We start from the raw sequence: 14,949 nt of genomic DNA, 5'->3' as shown, positions 1-14,949 counted from the left end.
TTTACGTATATTTGGTCTTAATAATCAATCTCGTTCCACATTGATTTACCATTATGAAATATTCTCTTGATGGTCAAATATTAGCTAAAATCAACAAGAAATCGTAAAAAAAAAGTTGTTCTACCACGTAATTTTATCAATCTATTCAAATTATAATTTTAAATTTACAACATACGTAGTCCCTCCTTTACCATAAACAATATCATATGTACTATAGTATTTTTCTTATAATATATTATAATACACCAATTTAGCATTCTGATTTGGCACGAGAACCACGTGGATTATTTTGAGTGGTGCAGTTGTTGAGGAAAATTGGAACGTAGCACCACCTAATCCCACACGAATTTGAATATAAATAAAAAACAGTAGCTGAGCCCGTTGACTTCGTGTTCTTGAGTCTTCAGACCCGAAGAGGAAAAGCTCCGTCTTCTTTTCGATCTTCTGATTCCAATCCAATCCAACCCAGCCCTCCAGAAAGTAAGGAATTCAACCATGAAAAAGCTCTGCTCATTATTTTGTTTTCTCCTGCATTTGTACTTGGATTAATTCTTCAGCTTCGAAATTATGCTCCTTTCGTACTGCAGTTTTTTGTGTTCCTTCATTTGTAGTTCAAACTTCTGTCCAATCGTTATCTGATTTGTACGATGTTTTTTTTGTTTTTTTGTTAACGTTCGACATGTTAACTGTTACTAGGTTTTTGTCACAAGAATTTGCAGGGTTCTTATGGTTTCTTCCATGCTCTCTGATTTGAGGAATTATGTTATTCCAATTTCTGCGACAAATTTGAATACAAATTAGATAACATAATTAGCGAGGCAAGTGCGAGTGAAACTCACAAGCTACGAGTTTCTTCACAGGTTCATCGAACCGTACTAGGCAACCCGTCATGACTGCGGATACGACCGATCCGAGTTATTGGTTGAATTGGAGGTTTCTCATTTGTGCAATATGGATCTTATCTACCATGGTTGTAGGCTCAATTCTTATATGGAAATACGAAGGTTTCAAAAAATCAAGGAAGGGCAGGAGGACAGAAGATCAGCGAGAAACGGTAGGGAGTTTGTACGAGGGTGAAGTCTGGAAGACGTGCCTTAAGGGAATTCATCCCGCGTGGTTACTTGCTTATAGAATAATCGCTTTCTTCGTGATGTTGGGGTTGATAGTTGCCAATGTTGCTCTTGACGGGGGCGGCATCTTTTACTATTACACTCAGTAAGCTCTCTTATCTGTTTGCATTTTTCATCTTCGAGCGGATGCGCACAAATTTGAATCTTATTGTGTTAATTGTCTATGTGCAACGCTCTATATGCTGATGTACTCTGTTGCCCTATTGTGCTTAACAGGTGGACGTTTGCCTTGGTCACATTCTTTTTCGGGGTATGTTTTACGTTGTAGTATACTATAAATATAAAATGTAGTTCGTTTTTGTACCTTCTACCGCTCGGTTCAATCTTCCTACTCAAAGATGCTCGTTATGATTGATGAACAATGAGAGTCATTATGCTTTGGTTTCCTTGAATCACGTTGTCCTTAGTTTTCATATGTTCTGAACTCATTTTATAGTTTGGATCTTCTGTCTCGCTTTGCGGAATTTATAAGCATCGCAATAGGATTGGTGAGGATGAAGAGCGAGGCGCTTATGTTGCTCCAACACTAGGGGAGAGTGGCAATACGTCCAGCGGATCTAAAAGTCTTACGCATGAAAAATATCCCGGGCGCAAAGGTGCAGGTGCATGCGAATACATCTTTCAAATTATTTATCAGGTAGGTTTTCTCCAATTAGCAGCTGCAGTTCTGGTTAAATCAGGACTTGGATTCTTAAAGTTAGGTAATGTCTGAGTTTCCGTTATCTCAACCTGGTTATTTCCTTGTCTTTGTTCATGTGTATAGATGTGTGGCGGTGCCTCGGTTCTCACTGATTGCGTATTTTGGCTCATTCTGTCCAAATCTTACACACTGGATTTTGTAAGTACGAGGTTGCTATTTTCATTGACTTAAGGTTTCTTCTATATATTGTGACTAGATTTGAGTTGCTCTTCTAATTTCCAGTACTGAACGGCTTTTATTTGACGCGTCTGCTCTTCGTTCAACTGCAGATGCTGGTCAGTATGCACTCAGTCAATGCCGTTTTCCTCCTTGGCGAGGCACTTTTGAATAACATGGTATGCTCGGTTCCTTGTCGATTTCAACGGCATCTGCTATTTTGTTTTCATGATTAAAGCTTGAAATCTTCTCTCTTTTTCCTCCCTTCAGCGCTTTCCATTGTTTCGAATTGCATATTTTGTGCTTTGGACGAACGTGTTCGTGATTTTCCAGTGGATATTCCATGCTTTCATATCCATGCGGTAAAACTGCATTTCGAATTACTTTCGTTTGAGATTGAAGAAGTTTAACTATTGCTCACATGATAACTTCGTTGCAGGTGGCCTTATTCATTTCTCGACCTGTCATCCTCGTACGCTCCCTTATGGTATGTTTTTTTGACCTCGACGAACAAATATTGCAGAAACTGGACTGCATGTATATTGCCACTCGTCTGAAACGGATCCAGTTCTATCACAACTCACCTTATCATTGTCGTCAACCTTGCAGGTATATTGGAGTTGGATTGATGCATCTCCCATGCTACGGCGTCTTTGCTTTCATAGTTAGGATGAAGAACTTGCTGTTGTCAAGAGCGTTTCCGGAGTCTTATCGGAGCGAGAGATGAGGAAGCGGATGAGGACCGCGGTCGTTAATTGGAAGCTACGTGGTGCGACCACGGCACCACGGTACCACATTGCTAAACCATTTTCATATGGCAGATTAATGACTTTTTGGCCAGGATAGAGGAGAAACTCTGGTGGTACAGGCTTCGAATTGTAATAAGCTGCACTAGGTGATTGTTCTTCTGAAGCAGCTATGGCATTTAGACTTGCACATAACAATGATACGATTGATTTTTCAATGTCCTTACATACATGTTTTATCAAACAAATTCACCTGCAAATCATAATGCAGTAGACAATGTAGTTTAATGGCCTCAAAACTCGCATCAAGGAGAGCAACTTGTATGAAACGAATTCACCACCACGTGGCATTCCAGTCGACTAATTACATATGGCATGATATTATTGGACCAAGGTGCCACGGTAGCGTTGAACCTGTTCCATATAAGTGCTCCTTATCAAGAGGTTAAAATCTACTAGCAGAGGACCAAGCACCAGCATCAATCCTGCACCTATATCGAATGATGCGAGGATTTTGCTTCGGTAATAAGCAGAATGGAGTTGCACGTTTAAATGTCGATAAATGAAACAGATACTGCAATCTCAATTTATTACGCAGATTGAATTTGTATATCAACTTCAACCATCTGATTAACAAATTACAAACTTGTTTCCAGAACAATAAAATTCAAACCCTTCTTCATTTCAGGGTCACCGTCATTTAATTTCAAAAGAAAACATTCAAATTTCAACTAGTGTAATTGCAATCAGAGTACAGTCTATCATTGCAGCTAACAAGAAAAATTCCCAATCTTTTCAGCTCAAATCAAAGCCCAAATCTTCAGTACCTGTGTTCCAACTTCTCCTGCTCCTGGTAATACTGCACATAACTGCAAATCCCACCAAATCAAAACGCAAATCATCTACTAATCCACCCAAATGTTCACAACCCCCAAATCCAATCAGCCCTAAATCCAACATCTTGACCATAAATTTCAACAATTCACCACAAGTACGTACGACCCACTTCAAAATCCAGTAACAATTGAACTCCAATACCATCAATTACTAATTTAGGAACATAATCGAAAAACCCTAACCCTAATTTTTAGATCGAAGACTTACGAGTAGGTGGCGACCAGAGGAGTGAGGAGGAGGGTGGCGCTGAGCCAGTTCTCGGAGACCTTGTGGTGGATCTTTCCGGTGAAGTCCTTCCAGAGGCCGGGCATCACCTTCTGCTGAAACGGCGACAGCGCGTACACCACTGCTCTCATCTTCACCGGAATCTTCCCCATTTTCTTCTTCTCAATCGCTTCACTTCAATGACTTGTCGTCTGTTTGCTCTGAGCTTCTACCTTTTAAAAGTCCACCGAAATCAAACGACGAAGTACTCAATGTCGTTTTGTTTCCGTGTCTTGCCATCAGACGGGTCGGATCTGGTAGACATTCATTTACCCAGCTCAACTCAAAGGATGCCACGTCACCAGATAGTAAGAAAGAGTATACCGATAGATGAAGCACCCTCATACTTAAAAATTAATCTTCACTTAATGCTACAATTTCATGGTATTCCTCTTCACCTATAAATGAAATGTTTTATATTCGATTCTCATTAAATGCTAAGTCTACCTCTTTATTTAAGCTTATTATGAGGTTAAGTCTACCTTTCTATTTTAGTAAATAATATCGCTTGTTCAAAAAAGAAAAAAAAGATTAATCGTAAACAACGTGGCGCCTTTGATCAGTTACCCAGTAAATAACGTACCACATCCAAATTTGATTGATTTTTGTTTTATTGATTGGTTGATTAGTTTGCTTATACGTTTCTTGTTGCGTTTCAAACATTTCAATGAGTCATTCAATCTAAGTCAATTTTAAAACCAAACAATACATGAAAATCAAGAAACCAAAGAATTTGTGTCTTCACTGGTGACAAACCTATATTCTTACTCAAATGACTTGGATCAGTAATGAAACAACACATCATATCTTGTTTCTAAATACAACCGAAAGAAAGACCTTGGCTCTTGTATTTGCCTTTTCCCCTTGAAGTTGTCAAAGGGTGTAAGTGCTTCCAAAAGAAAGCAAATGTTATGACAACGACAGTTGGTCAAGTACTCTCTGATGCCGACTTTTACCAAATATTGTTGGTAAGTACTTAAAACGTGAGTTGGTAATTATTGTTAAAAAAAAATTAATGACGTCACAATCGTTAAGCATTTAAGAGATACATTATTATATGTTCGCCACGGAACGTATTTGGAGGAGTCTATTTGAGTGCTGGCATCAAGTGAGTCAGCGAACACGCATAAATTGACCGGCACTGCCTTCTCTACGTTATCGCTCGGCGACATGAGTGCCTTAATTGCGTGAGGATTGCTCAGTCGACTTCTTGCGATGCTTTGGGCATGCAGAGTTGAATATTCCGTTGACAATTGACATGAATGAACACATAAATGGACCAAGGACGGCTTGATGTAAAATGAAAGGATAAGACGCATTCGACCGCCTGATAGAGGGGATGAGGCAGACTCTCATGGCATTTTCGTAAAAGACTAACGGCCAAATGGTTATATAATTAGCCTCCGGCACCAGCAAGCAAAGCAAAAGGCCGAAGAAAGGATAAGAGACCAAAACCAGCTGCTTTCTTCAGCTTGAGGGCGGCATTTTTCCTTCTTCAAATTCTCCACGGACTGGAGAGTTCCGTCCTGAATTTCTAAGGTCTGCTTTCAACCCAACTCTGCAAATTCATATCTTTAATCCGTTTAGCTTTTAAATTGTGAATTCTTGTGTGTTTTTGTAATAAAATTTTAATCGGTCTACTGAGAGTTCCAAGGCTTAATTCCCATTTTTGGCTGTAAAAGCATGCATTTTTTGTTATATTCAAGTGAAAATGTGGTGTTTGATGCTTAAATCACCAGTAAACTAGCTTGATTATCTCAGAAACTTTGCTGGGTTCTCTTCTTTGACCAAAAAGACTGCAACTTTCTTCGAAAAGAAAAGTTGGGTTTTTGAAAAATTTGAATTTGGTGTTTTGACAGCGGAGTTTATCGAGGATTGGGAATTGTATTCAGGTGCAGAGTGAGGAAATGGGATCAGAAGGACCAAAGAGAGTGGTGGTTCATGTGAGTGGGTTCAAGAAGTTCCAGGGGGTTGCTGAGAATCCCACAGAGAGTATAGTTAGCAATCTGGGGGCGTTTGTTGAGAAGAGAGGGTTGTCTGCTGGTCTTAAACTTGGCAACTGTGATGTTCTTGAAACAGCAGGAGACGGCGCGCGCCCCGCTCTTTACAAGGCCATGGAATCGGGGATTTCAGCAACCGGTTCTAACGGCAATGAACAAGTTGTATGGGTGAGTGTCTCCTTTAGAGTTGCAAAATTTTGTTTTGTTTTCAGGGTTTGAATTGCTAGAAACGAAAGAAGCATCCACATTGTTTTGGCTAGTGAATAGTGTTGTTCTAAATTTGAAAAAAAGTTATTGTTCTAACTTGCACTATAATTTCATGCATCTATTGACTTACAAGGTCCCCTTTTGCTTCATGGTTCATCATGTTACCCTTGATTACTACTGTGAGGACTGACAAGACATTTTGATCACTGATTGCTTAGTTGATCTTGTGAAACACACAACGCACTATCTTGGTTCCTAACTTGCCATAAACTTTTTGTGTCTCACTAGAGGCTTCTTGTCAGGTTTTGTTGCTTTGCAGACAAACGTTTTCATGAATTTGTGTGAACAGATTCCAATAGACATTTTTATGCAGAAACATAAGTTATCGGCAGTCTTCTGTATGTTGTTATAATAGTTTTACTTTCATTACTTCTTCAGCTTCACCTGGGGGTGAATAGTGGGGCTGTAAGATTTTCTGTTGAGCGGCAAGCAGTAAATGAAGCCACTTTCCGCTGTCCAGATGAGTTAGGATGGCAACCTCAGGTGAGTCTGATTCTTCCTATTTTAATGGTGTTTCTTTATTTTACTTTACCAGGGTTCCTATTATCTTGAATTTGTTGAACTTAGTTTTCTTTTATTTCTCTTCTTCCAGCAACGACTAATAGTCCCTGAGGATGGAGGAATTACACGAGCAAGAGAGGTATTTGTATATTCTATTTGCAATACTGTATTTATATATTCGTAAAACACAATTTATCGTTTTATAGAACTATGATATGCTGTCAGTGTCGGGTACCAAATACTTAGGGTCGGAGTTCAATGTATAGTTTTCACTTTGTGCTGAGTTAACATTTTGCAGAATTGCTGCGTTTTCTTATATAAGCAACCGAGGGAAAGGCTTCAAGCCTTCAATGTTGCAGGGTTTGGCATTGGTTTACGTGGAATGCAATGATAATGTCACATATTGGTGTGCTTAGTTTCCCAATCAATAAATTGTTAGATGAGTTGTGGACAAAGTCTCATGATCGATTCTTATTAATTCTAATTGAAACTGAAAGGGGAACTGCTGCTTAGGATGTTTTGTTACATATAAACAAATTAATGGTCCGTCTTGTTTTAAGTTTTGATTGAATCACTTATACTGGACGTGGCATAATGTGTCGCCATCCAAGAAACTATTTATCATGCTCATGTAGTCCTCTCTTCCCCCTTCTCTCTCGCGTGTCTAACTTTTCCGCCATTTGGTTCTTGAAGACATGTTGCTCGATCGAGGCAATCCTTAAGATCTTGAAGAATCGAGGATATGATGTGGCAATATCAGATGATGCTGGACGTTTCGTGTGCAATTATGTCTACTATCATTCCCTCCGTTTTGCAGAAGAAAAGGGTCACAAATCTTTATTTGTCCACGTCCCTCTCTTTTCCAGAATCGATGAAGAAACTCAGATGCGCTTTGTGGCCTCCCTCTTGGAGGCCATTGCAGCTACATGTTAGTGATGTGAAAGCTGCTTGTGTTTTTTGCCATTTGCTGCTAAATGTAAATCAATGGTGTCAAGATCATTATAATTGTAGAACAGTTTGTATGGACTTGTTTGCTGTTTTGTTTTTGGTGAGGAAAATGGCTCTCCTATTATCCGGGAGGCGGCGTCGTCAATGTATGAGAATGTTCATCTCTGTCTTGTGATGGTTCGAAGATTTGCTCGCACTTTTTTCTACTTCTTCCTTTCTCCAAATATTTCATGGGTGTTCATTTGCATATTTCAAGTTGGATTGAAATGAGAAATATTAATTTCAACTTTTCAAGTGGTTGTGGCTGGAAGAAAAGTGTCTTGTAGGAATCAAATTAATAAAGTGCAATTTGCAAGCAAAGCAAAGTATTAAAAATGTGTTGTTTGGGCTTCTTTACAAGTTTTTAGGTCAGAGAATGTCTGTATGCAAACCAATATTATAAAAAACACAGCCCGAGACGCGCCTAGGCGGCTTTTGAGATGGGGCAGGGGTGAAAACGTCTCTATTCAATGAGAGTAGGCGAAAACTCGCCTAGACGTGGTTGAGGCGTGCCAAGACAGCTGAAATCCTTGCTTCAAATTTTCTACGGACCTCTGGAAGTCGAAGGTTGGGCCTCTGAGGCTCTTCCCTCTGGGTTTTTTTTTTCTGTTGCAGTGGTGGAGTCTTCGAGAAGAAGACAACCGCGAAGAAAAAGAAAAAACAATTTTTGAAAGACTTGGCCCAAAACGACATCGATTTCTCTTTTTGATATAATAGTTTGCAATATTGATTGTTTAGAATATTGTCAATTTCACTCTTAGCAGTCGTTTAAAACATGGCAGAAAATACGACAGAACGACAGAGAGGGTAATGAATTTGGTCAATGATTAATACGAACCCGAGAATATTGGACATATCAAATGTTGTCAGTTTCACTTCGGAGAGGCGCATGGCCAATGCGGATTACTAGGTTACTGTCTTCCGTACGTTTCAGTACAAACTTTAACGTAGCCACAGCTTCATCAACCTCGTCATCTCTGCGTTTGAACTCGTACTTTGAACCCAGTGCTCGTGACCTTGTATACTCCAACAACCTAAAAATCGATGGTTTGATTAAATCCGGGGACTTGAACACTGCCCTCAAACTGTTCGATGAAATGCCTGTATACGATGTTGTTACATATAACATGCTTATTTCTGGGCACGGCCGACATGGGTTTCCGGAACAGGCTTTTCACTTCTACGCTGAAATGGTTTCACAAGGAATTAGAGAAAGTGCGTCGACGTTTTCGGCGGTTTTGGGTGTTTGTAACGACGCAGGGTTTTGTAGAGAAGGAATGCAAGTTCATTGCAGGGTTGTCTCACTTGGGTTCGGCTTGAATTTGTATGTGGGGAGCTCCCTTGTGGATCTTTATTTGCATATGGGACTAGATAATGTAGCTTTGAAGATGTTTGATGAATTGCCGGACCGAAACTTAGCTGTTTGGAATTTGTTGTTACGTGGGTTTTGTGAACTTGGTCTGTTGGATGAGCTATTTGGTGTGTTTTCCAAGATGGAATTGGATGGTGTGGATCCAAATGGGCTTACTTATTGTTATTTGATCCGCGGATGTAGTAATGGGAGGCTCTTGGATGAAGGAAAGCAGCTACATTGCCGCATTGTTAAGGACGGATGGGTGGAATCGAATGTATTTGTTGCGAATGCTCTGGTGGATTTGTACTCTGCTTGTGGGAGCTTGATTGATGCAAAAGAAGCATTTGAAGCTATTCAAATGGAGGATGTGATTTCATGGAATTCAATTATCTGGGTCTGCGCAGAAAATGGTTTGCTGCTTGATGCTCTTAAGTTATTTGTTGAGATGCAGTTTTGGGAGAAGAGGCCATCGATTCGTTCGTTTGTAGGGTTTTTGAATTTAGCGAGTAGGACTGAGAATATTGAACTTGGAAAGCAGATGCACTCTTATGTTTTGAAGTCGGGTTTTGGTCACGGTGGGAGTGTTCATGTTCAATCTGCTCTAATAGATATGTACGGGAAATGCGTTGACATCGAAAGTTCTGTGTCCATTTATGAAAGTGTTGGTGAGAAAACGTTGGTGTCTTGTAATTCTTTGATGACCTCTTTGTTGCATTGCGGTTTTATTGAGGATGTGGTGGAAATGTTTGGTTTGATGGTTGATGAGGGAATTGGAATTGATGAAGTTACTCTATCCACGACCCTGAAAGCCTTATCGATATCTGCTTTAGCAAGTTTGGGCAGCTGCAAATTGGTACACTGTTGTGCAATAAAATCAGGTTTTGAATCTGATATTGCGGTTTCGTGTTCACTAATCGATGCCTATGCAAGGTGTGGCCATGTCAAGCTTTCTCGACAAGTTTTCAAACAATTACCTTCACTGAATGTCATTTGTTTTACGTCGATAATCCATGGATATGCACGAAATGGAATGGGAAGTGAAGGTCTTGATTTGCTTCAAGAAATGATCTTAAAGGGTCTGAAACCTGATAAAGTGACAATCTTGGGTGTGTTAAGTGGGTGCAACCATTCAGGACTGGTCAAAGAAGCAAGATTTGTGTTTGATTCAATGAAAAAACTATATGATATTTCTCCGGACAGAAAGCATTTTTGGTGTATGGTTGATCTCTTAGGCCGGGCGGGTATGCTAGAGGAAGCTGAAGACTTGCTGCGGCAGGCACCAGTTAATGGGGACTGTGTGATGTGGAGCTCGTTGTTGCGTAGTTGTAGGGTACACAAGAACGAAATCGTCGGAAGACGAGCGGTAAAAACTTTGTTGTTGGAGCTTGATGTCGAAGATCCTGAGATTTGGTTGCAAGCTTCAAACTTTTATTCTGAAATTGGAGAGTTTGACACTGCAATGCAAATCAGGGAAATTGCAATAGCAAGGAAAGTGAAATGGGAGATGGGTCACAGTTTGATCGAGGTAAACAGTCACCATCACCACTAGCATCTTGAAATGATGAAACCACCTGATCGGATTCTTCATTGACCCCACTGTGGGTCCGTATGGAGAAAATCTTGGCCAGGGGTTCCATAGACCGCCTCTCACGAAAACACGAGATCCCTTGTATTTTAATCCCACTCGACTCCACTTGACTCAACAGGATCCCACATAGTGTGAGAGTTGTCCTAATCAAGTAGTCTTACGGGAATTCTCTCCAGTCTCCACTGCATGATGCTTTCAGCTAAATTTTCACCTGGCCGGCCCCTGCTCATGAGGTTTACATCTTCTCAATAAAAATATGCTTCTATGTTTGGTCTAACTAACTCGTTGACCTTTTCTTTTGCTTTTCTTACAAAAAACGTTTTAGATTTTGTTGTACGGCAGACTGCAGCTGTACATCCAATCATTTTATTTCAACCTTTGAAAATTCAAATTGTCCTTAAAAATTAGCTCGATTTATCCGTAAAGTATTGCACTTTGCTGATTTACCTTTACTTTCCTTTTATCCTGAAACAAATCCCAGAGTGAAACACTATTTCTGGTTCATTTTGTTCACTGATTTAAGAGTAAAGCAAACAACAAAGATTTTCCCTTGCTTTAAGTGTGGGCTTGTAGAAAATGTAACATCTTCATCTACTTTCAAGCCAAGCCATGTTAAACCAGAGAGCCCTTTGGATTTCTTAAACTAATCTGTACGTATAAATGGTAACCCATTGTTTGTTGAAATTATACGAATCGACTAACCTTGCAAAACAACAGAAAAGACAAGCATGGATAATCTCTTTGTGGTTTTTGTTTTTGGTATGCTGATAGCGGTTTTTGGAGTTGCAGGAAACATGGTGTGTGACAATATGAGCATGCTTCATGAGCTTGAAAGCTTTAACATAGAAGAAGACAATGAGCTGAATGTTTTCGACATCCCGACATGGAAAAGTGAACGTGGTATCAAGACTCTTGTTAACGTGGATAGCTTTGGCGCAGCTGGAGATGGAGTTTCTGATGATACTCAGGTGACTCTTTTTTTTGTCATTCAAATGCACTTCATTTGTTGAATAATTAAACTCACTTTTAAATACTAGATTTTGCCAAAATATTGAGACTCAACTTTTGATACCAATAAACTGAAAGATTATTAATTATACAACATACTGTGATCAGCAGTTAATTTATTGCAAAAAAGACACGACGATTCACAGCTCTAGCACGTCTGAACTTTGCCAATTTTAACCACGAAAAAAAAATCGTTTACCCAAACTATTTACCATTTTTGTTGACATTTAATTCTTTTACAATACCATTATTCTTAGGCTTTCCAGAAAGCCTGGGGTATTGCTTGCAATACAACAAATGCAGTTTTCTTGGTACCCCAAGGACGCCATTATCTAGTGAATGCTACAAAATTTCAAGGGCCATGTGCGGATAACTTGATCATCCAGGTAAAACCTTTCTTGATTTTTTTGAAAGTTAGCTCTTTATAATCCATCTCCATTCTAACCATCAATGATAACTCTTTATATTCCGTCTCTCTATAGCTCTACAATGTTATGAAATGTTCTTGTTTGTAAATGGTACGACTAATGCACAGATTGAAGGAACTATAGTAGCACCAGATGAGCCTAGTAAATGGGATCCGAATTTTCCACGAACATGGCTTGATTTCACTAAACTGAATGGAGTCCTTTTCCAAGGGCATGGCGTTATTGACGGCTCAGGCAGTAAATGGTGGGCCGCATCCTGCAAAACGAACAAGACAAATGTAAATCTTAGCATTTTATCATTTCTACTGTATCCAAATACTTAAATTTAGACCATTTGGTATTGGATATTGATTTACCTGGATATTGATTTACCTCTCTGTCTCTTTCTTTTTCTACAGCCTTGCAGAGGGGCACCAACTGTACGTACCTTTCCCTCTGATCCAAAAATGAATTTATTCAAATGATATGGACCAGGATCACTGGATAGAATTTAAGTTGAGTTTTTATTGCAGGCATTTACTATTGATAAAAGCTCAGCTATAAAGGTAAAAGGCATCACCATCAAGAACGCCCAACAGATGAATTTTGTCATCTCTCAGTGTGACGCGGTGCGAGTTAATGCAGTACAAGTCTCGGCTCCAGGAGACAGTCCCAACACTGATGGAATCCATATCACAGCGTCTACTAATGTGATTCTCCAAGACTGCAAAATTGGAACAGGTTCTCAAACTTTCTTCAATATCATGTCTCATATCACTTTTCATAATCCAAAAGAAGGAACTGGGATGGAAACAAGACTAAATTGGTTATATGAACAAAGAATATCATAAATTAACCTTTGATTGGATACGAAGGAAACAATTGAGTACTCTTGAAAGGCGCACAATCACATGACACATTGTGTTTCCTGTTGATTCAGGTGATGATTGCGTCTCAATTGTCAATGGTACCTCTGGAATTAAGATGAAAAGAATCTTTTGCGGACCAGGACATGGAATCAGGTATCATCTACTTTTGTTGTAGACTAATCCTATTGTTTGTATCTCATGTAGTCATGTCTCCCAAAAGAGATACGTAGCAGGCTACTTAAATTGTTGTTCTCATTATCTTTGTTGGCATGAAATTCTGAAAATTAGCATCGGAAGTCTTGGGAAGGATAACTCCACTGCCATGGTCACAAAAGTGGTCTTGGATACGGCATACCTCAGGGAGACAACCAATGGCCTCAGGATTAAGACTTGGCAGGTTTTTAATCTATTAATTGGATTTCTTTGTTTTATTTTTCGGGTTGCAGATGGATTTCCCCTATGTTAACATTCACTGTTTGCATTTGCATATAGGGCGGTTCTGGTTATGTTCGTGGAGTCCGTTTCCAGAATGTGAAGATGGAAAATGTATCAAACCCGATAATCATAGATCAGTTTTACTGTGATTCCCCCAAAACTTGTCAAAATCTGGTAATGCTCCAAATCTCTTCTTTCCTTCACTGCTGATTTCTCATCCATTTGACTCTGATTGTAGTTTAAACTCCCCAACACTTAGCTTAAATCAATCATAACCAGAACCCTGTCAAATTTCTGTTAATTGTGAATGTATTGCTTTTCTTTGTCATGACATTCCAGACATCAGCGGTGCAAATAACCCAAGTCATGTACAAGAACATTTATGGAACCACAAAGAGTGCGAAGGCCATGAAATTTGCCTGCAGTGACACAGTTCCATGCAGGAACATAGTTCTGACTGACGTCAACTTAGAGAAGGAGGATGGCCAAGTGGAAACATACTGCAACTCTGCGCAAGGCTTCGGGTATGGCATTGTGCATCCTTCTGCAGAATGTCTGAATTCCCATGACAAAGACTCCACGATCAACGGTCAGACATCTGAATCTGAGCTTGCAGATCTGACTACAGCGGATATTGTGCACACTGAGCTATGATTTGGTTCCCTATATGCACATAACTAAATAACTGTTTGATAGTATACTGAACAGGGTAATGAGCCTGTAGAGTGCTCTCTAGTAATGTAAAGGATTATTGGAGGGGCAAAAGGATCCTCTCCGGATCCCTTCCTCCTAATCCACCAAGTCCGGGGATCCGGGCCATTAAAATTTGATCAACAGCTACAAACAGGGGCATACTTTAAAAGTTACAATAACTTTAGCCATTAGATTAAATTTCAATGGTCTGGATCCCCGAACTTGGTGGACTAGGAGGAAAGGATCCGGAGGATCCCTTTCCATAGGAGGGAGGTTTAAGGGGCAGTTGCGCAGAATATTATTATATAGAATTATAGTTATAAAATTGATCACTCTTTTGTTAAAGATACTGACGCATTGAAAAAACCGCACTTCCACTCTTTATTTTTCGACTTTGATTTCATTTATTGACATGATTGATCATTTGAGGTGTATAATTGTACTTCAGAGGAGACTTTGTCCAAAGTTTGACTCTCAATACCTAAATCTAAGCGATTAAGGATTAACCAATCCGAGACTAGAAACTAAAGAAGTTCAAATTTGCACCTTGCCCCTGGGCCTATACCAAATTTCAGGGATAATCAAATCCCCGTTCCTCAGCCTTGCCCATTATTATCACTATATTCAGAAATGGTATGAACTATGAAATGTGTTTCGTTTTTGGAATAGGGACAATTAGAAAGTTAATTTGCAGACAAGGACGATTGAGGACCACTCGGATATTCGAATCCGATCCAACAGAAGTTCTCATTTGTTAATTGGCAAGATGACATTCAGAACCCAACAACTACAACCAAAAGCTTATTCTGCAGCAATGAAACGACATGAAAAGTAGAAGCTGTGTGCAATAAACAATCACTGACTGGTTGATGAAAGTATTGGGATCCTTCTGCCGACATATTTGATGAAATTTTATACAATTACTTGGTGTCATATGGTGATTGATT

The 14,949-nt window shown here is 39.5% G+C and overlaps 5 protein-coding genes across 11 annotated transcripts; 4 read left to right on the top strand and 1 right to left on the bottom strand.

The window, feature by feature from the left end:
* Positions 1-347: 347 nt before the first annotated feature.
* LOC137731289 (uncharacterized) lies at positions 348-3,031 on the top strand. 4 transcript variants are annotated; one of them, XM_088687595.1, is made up of 9 exons: positions 348-480; positions 711-1,215; positions 1,347-1,380; positions 1,567-1,767; positions 1,894-1,968; positions 2,100-2,165; positions 2,257-2,348; positions 2,426-2,473; positions 2,596-3,031. In XM_088687595.1, exons 2-9 carry the CDS (start codon positions 890-892, stop codon positions 2,711-2,713), a joined length of 960 nt encoding a protein of 319 aa, XP_088543721.1. In that variant the 5' UTR covers positions 348-480; positions 711-889; the 3' UTR covers positions 2,714-3,031. The 4 variants fall into 4 exon arrangements, with proteins under 4 accessions (XP_088543721.1, XP_068326487.2, XP_088543722.1 ...); XM_068470386.2 differs by having other exon boundaries at positions 367-480; positions 861-1,215; XM_088687596.1 differs by having other exon boundaries at positions 376-480; positions 697-1,215.
* Positions 3,032-3,304: 273 nt separating this feature from the next.
* On the bottom strand, positions 3,305-4,053 carry LOC137731291 (cytochrome b-c1 complex subunit 8). The gene is made up of 2 exons (XM_068470387.2): positions 3,837-4,053; positions 3,305-3,601 (listed from the first exon to the last, which is right to left on the bottom strand). The coding sequence occupies exons 1-2, from the start codon at positions 4,004-4,006 to the stop codon at positions 3,553-3,555; spliced, it is 219 nt and encodes a 72-aa protein (XP_068326488.2). The 5' UTR covers positions 4,007-4,053; the 3' UTR covers positions 3,305-3,552.
* Positions 4,054-5,050: 997 nt separating this feature from the next.
* On the top strand, positions 5,051-7,815 carry LOC137730466 (uncharacterized). Of its 2 annotated transcripts, none has more exons than XM_068469456.2 (5): positions 5,051-5,432; positions 5,753-6,061; positions 6,539-6,643; positions 6,753-6,800; positions 7,355-7,815. In XM_068469456.2, exons 2-5 carry the CDS (start codon positions 5,801-5,803, stop codon positions 7,592-7,594), a joined length of 654 nt encoding a protein of 217 aa, XP_068325557.2. In that variant the 5' UTR covers positions 5,051-5,432; positions 5,753-5,800; the 3' UTR covers positions 7,595-7,815. The 2 variants fall into 2 exon arrangements, with proteins under 2 accessions (XP_068325557.2, XP_068325558.2); XM_068469457.2 differs by having other exon boundaries at positions 5,294-5,432; positions 5,786-6,061.
* Positions 7,816-8,401: 586 nt separating this feature from the next.
* Positions 8,402-14,347, top strand: LOC137730465 (putative polygalacturonase At1g80170). 3 transcript variants are annotated; one of them, XM_088687593.1, is made up of 10 exons: positions 8,402-10,823; positions 11,380-11,558; positions 11,856-11,984; positions 12,134-12,304; positions 12,425-12,445; positions 12,539-12,746; positions 12,946-13,027; positions 13,163-13,271; positions 13,367-13,483; positions 13,649-14,347. In XM_088687593.1, the coding sequence occupies exons 2-10, from the start codon at positions 11,385-11,387 to the stop codon at positions 13,961-13,963; spliced, it is 1,326 nt and encodes a 441-aa protein (XP_088543719.1). In that variant the 5' UTR covers positions 8,402-10,823; positions 11,380-11,384; the 3' UTR covers positions 13,964-14,347. The 3 variants fall into 3 exon arrangements, with proteins under 3 accessions (XP_088543719.1, XP_088543720.1, XP_068325556.1); XM_088687594.1 differs by lacking the exon at positions 8,402-10,823 and adding an exon at positions 11,113-11,240; XM_068469455.2 differs by lacking the exon at positions 8,402-10,823 and having other exon boundaries at positions 11,280-11,558.
* LOC137730464 (pentatricopeptide repeat-containing protein At3g03580-like) lies at positions 8,509-10,551 on the top strand. The gene has a single exon (XM_068469454.2). The coding sequence runs from the start codon at positions 8,509-8,511 to the stop codon at positions 10,549-10,551; it is 2,043 nt and encodes a 680-aa protein (XP_068325555.2).
* Positions 14,348-14,949: the final 602 nt, after the last annotated feature.

Source organism: Pyrus communis, chromosome 16, assembly GCF_041283825.1.
Source record: "Pyrus communis isolate YQ-2024b chromosome 16, ASM4128382v1, whole genome shotgun sequence".
Taxonomy (NCBI): domain Eukaryota; kingdom Viridiplantae; phylum Streptophyta; class Magnoliopsida; order Rosales; family Rosaceae; genus Pyrus; species Pyrus communis.
The sequence above is the reverse complement of the archived record's forward strand: the minus strand, read 5'-3'. Positions and strand labels throughout refer to the sequence as shown.